The sequence below is a fragment of the Vigna umbellata genome, chromosome 8, assembly GCF_029865625.1.
Source record: "Vigna umbellata cultivar VRB3 chromosome 8, Vumbellata_1.0, whole genome shotgun sequence".
NCBI lineage: Eukaryota > Viridiplantae > Streptophyta > Magnoliopsida > Fabales > Fabaceae > Vigna > Vigna umbellata.
Window position 1 is genome coordinate 13,006,050 of NC_142172.1, and position 5,360 is coordinate 13,011,409.

General features: G+C 29.5%; 1 protein-coding gene across 1 annotated transcript; it reads left to right on the forward strand.

The window, feature by feature from the left end:
- The first annotated feature begins 1,900 nt into the window (after nt 1-1,900).
- Nucleotides 1,901-3,535, forward strand: LOC124833385 (transcription factor bHLH106-like). Its single transcript, XM_047307861.2, has 2 exons — nt 1,901-2,342; nt 2,938-3,535. The coding sequence occupies exons 1-2, from the start codon at nt 2,088-2,090 to the stop codon at nt 3,358-3,360; spliced, it is 678 nt and encodes a 225-aa protein (XP_047163817.1). The 5' UTR covers nt 1,901-2,087; the 3' UTR covers nt 3,361-3,535.
- The last annotated feature ends 1,825 nt before the right edge of the window (nt 3,536-5,360 follow it).

Below are 5,360 nucleotides of genomic sequence, written 5' to 3' on the forward strand. Positions count from 1 at the left end.
TTTAAGTGTGAAGACTGATTTAGAAAGCAAAAAAAATGTTAAGGAACTAAAACTTTAATTTAACCTTTATGTATTTAATTATCTAAACATGAAAAACTAATTTGAACTAGAAGCATAAAGTAATAGATGTCACAATCAATAAAAATTTGAGCTATCACTATATTTCTAGAGGTGGTTTTGGAGAAAACCTCTGGAAATAGGGACGGTTAAAAGAAACTACAACTATTTTCGATAGTTTTCATAAAATTCCAGCTATTTTCAGCGGTTTTCAAAAATCCTTCAAAATAGCGGCGGTTTTACCAGAACTCCAAGAAATTGTTACGGTTTCATATAAAATCGCCGGTAATGTTTAACGACGCTGCTTTTCTCCGAGACTTTTGTAACCGCGGGAAACAAATTTAGGGGTTAAAATCGCCAGTAATACTATAAATAACTCCTGGAAAAATTATAATTTTTTGTAATGTGACAAGTCCTAACATAATTACTTTCTTCTTTCGAGGTTCGATAAAAATCTAAATGAGAGAATACCTACTCTTACCTAATTACCATCAATCGCTTTCGAAAATTTTTTGAATTTAGATTCAGATTTGGTATTGAATTTGAGTACGTATAGGTTATCTGAATATGAATTCATATGTGTCTATTTTACAAATAGAATGAATGGTAGAAAAAGCTCAAAAGATATATAACAAATGGATAATGCGAGATGAGAAAGCATAGAAAGAAAACAAATTGATATTATAGAAAAACATCGCCCATTCAATATTTTTTAAGTAAAGAAGAACACTTTGTAATATTTTCAATTGTCATTTCCCAAAAGTATATGTTGTCTAAGGTTAGCTAAATATTATCAAATACTTCCCAACACTTTGATAATGTCGGGATAAAAGTAGACCCTTTTGCAATCAAGTGAACCAATTTAAGGCAGACATTTTAATACACCTATAATCATCAGACAACGTAACAATTTAATATTCTCACATACACAAGTAAGTTAGAATTCAAAAGTTAATACAAATATATATATATATATATATATATATATATATATATATATAATAATAATAATAATAATAAATAAAACCCAAAGGATATATATACCTTGAGAAAAAAATATAAATTTTGTACTTATTATATAGAAAGATATCAAATAAAATGATATATTAATTAGTTTTTTCAGATTAAATATTTAGAAAGATTGTTCAAATAAATCAACTAAATCAATTGGATGTACATACGTTGAGAATTTGGTTTCCGCAGAGTGGACTTCGTGAATTGTGTTATCATTTTCTCCTTTCATCTTTTGCTTTTCATTTTTTTCAAAAAGTAAATTGAAAAAATCGTATCTCTTAGTTTTAGAGAACAAATCTCAGTGTGAACAATAAAAAGATCTAGCAGTTTGAACATTAAGGTGGAAATATACTTATCTGAACAAATTATTTTTAAAATGAGTTTTTTTTTTTCGAAAAAAAATCGTATTGGTTAAAACATATATAAAATAAAAATTAAATATGTTTTTAACTTTTAAACTTAAAAATAAAATTAATCTTTATCTATGTACTAAATTATAATAATGCATTTTTGTCTTAAATTTTAAAATAAATAAATATAACCTTTTAATTTAATGATATTAATTTTTTTTACATGTTAAACAATGTATTAAATTAGTATTTAAACTAAAACATAATAAATTATATAAATAATTGAAATATTAACTTGAAATACTATTTAAAATGTAAAAACATTAACATAAATTAAAAAAGTTATATCTATTTTTTAAAAAATTAAAAATTAAATTATTTCAAAATTTGAAAAGTATAAATTATAATTTTACATTTAAGAATTAAAAACATATTTAATCTAAAAATCATCCAAAAATTGCACCGAAAAGTGTGTAAGTTTGAGTATTGGATTTCATTCCACACTTGTGATAGGGCTCTCTCTCTCTCTTAGGGCAGTCAAAAAGCACAACCATAAGTATAAAGACCATTCACAAAACCTGAAACTATAAGATACACACTCTCTCTCACCTTCTCTCATAAATTGACCTCTAACCTACACTATCTGAGATCCAGCATCAGATAGAGATGGATAACTCTGACCTCTTTCAGTTCCTTTCAAACACCAATGATTCTTTCTTCCCTGAACCTGCATCATCAACCATGCAACAAAGCTTCTCTGCTTCCTTTTCTTCTTACCCTTTGGAACCATTTCATGCACCACCTCTTCAAGATAAAGCCCTTGCTGCTTTGAGGAACCACAAAGAGGCTGAGAAGAGAAGAAGGGAAAGAATCAATGCCCACCTCAATAAGCTTCGCACTCTCCTTCCTTGTAATTCCAAGGTATATATAATCTTTTCATTTCATAGTACTCCATCAATCTTCATTCATATTGAGGGCATTCAAAAACAATTGCAATGACAACAAACCGTGTGAAAGGTTAACAACAATATAGTGTAAAACGTTTTCCTTTTCTTCTCTTTTTTCTCAGAAAGGTTGCATACTTTTTTGACTGACTGCACCTTTTGACTATAATAGTTAGCTCATTTTATATAATATCAGTTCATCTTAATCATAAGAAAGAAAATAAATAGATAAAAACATCTTAATAGTGTATGTATGAATGTAATCATAAGACCCTTTTGAATATTCTTTTATTTTCTATTGTAAAGATTTTTTCTAACATAACCCCACATAAATTATATACAATTTTATCACTCAAAATTAAATCTTTTTTCACAAAGTATGTATTTTTAAAAGTAAAATAAGAAGAAAAATAATTTAATTCTCTCACAATTTTACATTTTACTTTCTGCTCTACACCTTAAACACACTTGTTGTGTAGCCTTTTTCTTGTTTTTCTTCCACCCTAGGATTCTTTCATGCTTTTTTTTGAACCTTCGAGAAAGTCAAATAGCTTTTCAACGATTTTGTTCAGACCGACAAGGCTTCACTCTTGGCCAAGGTGGTCGAAAGGTTGAAGGAGTTGAAGCAACAGATGTCTGAAATAACCCAATGCGAAACGTTTCCTTCAGAGACCGACGAGATCTCCGTTCTGTCCACCAGCGGTGACGAGAGTGGTGGTGACGGACGAGTCACATTCAAGGCCTCGTTGTGCTGTGAGGACCGCTCCGGCCTCATCCCTGATCTCGTCGAAATTCTCAAGTCTCTGCACCTCACAACACTCAAAGCCGAAATCGCAACGCTGGGCGGAAGAACCCGCAACGTCCTCGTGGTGGCCACCGACAAAGATCACGGCGTTGAATCGATCCACTTCCTGCACAGTTCGTTGAACTCTCTGCTGGAACACAACGGCACATCCAAACGACGCCGTGTCGCGGGACCAAAGTTCATCGCTTAACTGCCATAAACCGTTTTGCAGCTGGGACAAGAGATAGGGTTTGTTTCACCGTGTTGCTCTATAAAACAAACGAACTCCTTCAGTTAAATTGTAAAATGTTTACTTAAATTCTTATTTAGATAAGTTAATTTTAGTTTATGAAAAGAAAAGAGTATTTTATTTATGAAGATATTTATGAAGATATTTATGAAGAAGTTGGTGAAAACATGTAATATAAATATTGTAGTGTCTTTGGTGGATTAATTTGAGTTGGTATTCATGGTTAAATTAGTGGAGGAGAGTTTATAGATTTTTTATTGTTCAACATTATATATATTTTTGAAGATTATTAGGTTGATGTAAAAGGGAGGTTAGGGTTTGGGGATGTTTTGGATGTGAAAGTAGAGAAGATGTGAGTGAAGAAAGAATTGGAGGAGTCTGTGAAATTCTGTAAAGTAAAGGTTGTGTGAGTTTGGAAGGTGTTGAAAATGGCATATTCGTTTCTCTTTCCATGTTAGCTTTTACGTAGCAGATACACTGATTCTAAAGAGAGCAGGGTGTTTCTGGTGCTATGGGCAGAGGAATATAATCTCTTCACAAGTCTACATTTGGTTCACAAATGTATCTATCTCGGAAGAGTGAATGAGTGTATTTGAGATGATTTGAACATAAATTTTGTTTTTGTTTATTTGGAGGTAAGTGAGAATGAATTTGGAAACAACATTTGTAAGAATTAATGTAGGATTTGATTGATGTGATAGATTAAAAAAGTTTACTTCCAAATCCACTCTCACCTACTTTCAAATCCACTCAAATAAACAACAACAAAACTTATTTTCAAATCCTCTCAAATTCATTCAATTAGTCTCTCCTAAATCCATTCAAGTGAACAAAAGCTCGTGAGACTTTGTCCGCAAATTTCAAAACTTCTCACTCAATAATCAAACAATCTTTCTGCACAAGAAACTGACAAAGGAACCACCTCTTCCCCCTGCCTCCAACTGTCACCTTGTCTAAATAACGTTGTCGTTATGTTTGGTTGAAATATTAAGTGTTAGTTTAACTTTCGCTTGAAATAAAAATAAGAAAGTTGAGTTAAGAAGGTTGAGTTAATATAGCAATAAAGAGTCAAACTCATTCAACTTTATGGTTAAAGGTATGATCATCTTTTATGTGTACATTCATGTCTTATTCTTATTGATGTTAAGTCTTTAACATTTCTCGTGTGAGAGTAAGTGAAGAGAAAAACTAAAAACAATATTTGTTAATATCTAAAATTAGGTTACTTTTTATTTATTATAAGTAAATAAAAAATATTAAGTTAAGAAAAAAAATTAAGTTATAGTTTAAATTTAATTTAATCATTTTCTTTTGGATTTGTGTAACTAGCAATTTAAATGTTCTTGCTCACTATTATTTTATATAAAATAGAATATAGCAATACAACTCAATGCAAGGTTGTTTATACTGTTCCCAAAGTTTATATATATATATATATATATATATATATATATATATATATTCTCTTGTGGAATTTGTATCTTAACTTCGTTGTCATTAATTAAATATTCTTCCACAAAAGATAAAAGGAAATTATGATAAAAAAAATATATAAAAAGTGATCTAGTTAGCTTGATACAAACTTAAAAATATGGTTATTATTTTCTATTGTTTCTCTTTTGTTATATATCCTTGCATCATTTTCATTTTTTTTGTACGCTTTTTTTTCTTATTGTACTTTTATTTTTTCTTTTTAATCTCCCCCAAAGTATCACCTAATTCCATAAACAAATGAACTGGTGTCATGGAGTGATAAAAAGAAAATAGTTAGATTGATATATTCTTATTCTCATTTCATTTTACATTCTTATCACCATTTCTACATGGAGAAAAAAAAAGGAAAATGAGATAGGAAATAAATGGAGTGAGATGAAAAAGACAGATAAAGTCATTATGAAAGTACTATATATACGAATATCAAGTGAAATCAAAAAATGAAAATAAATAAATATTTTCTTTTG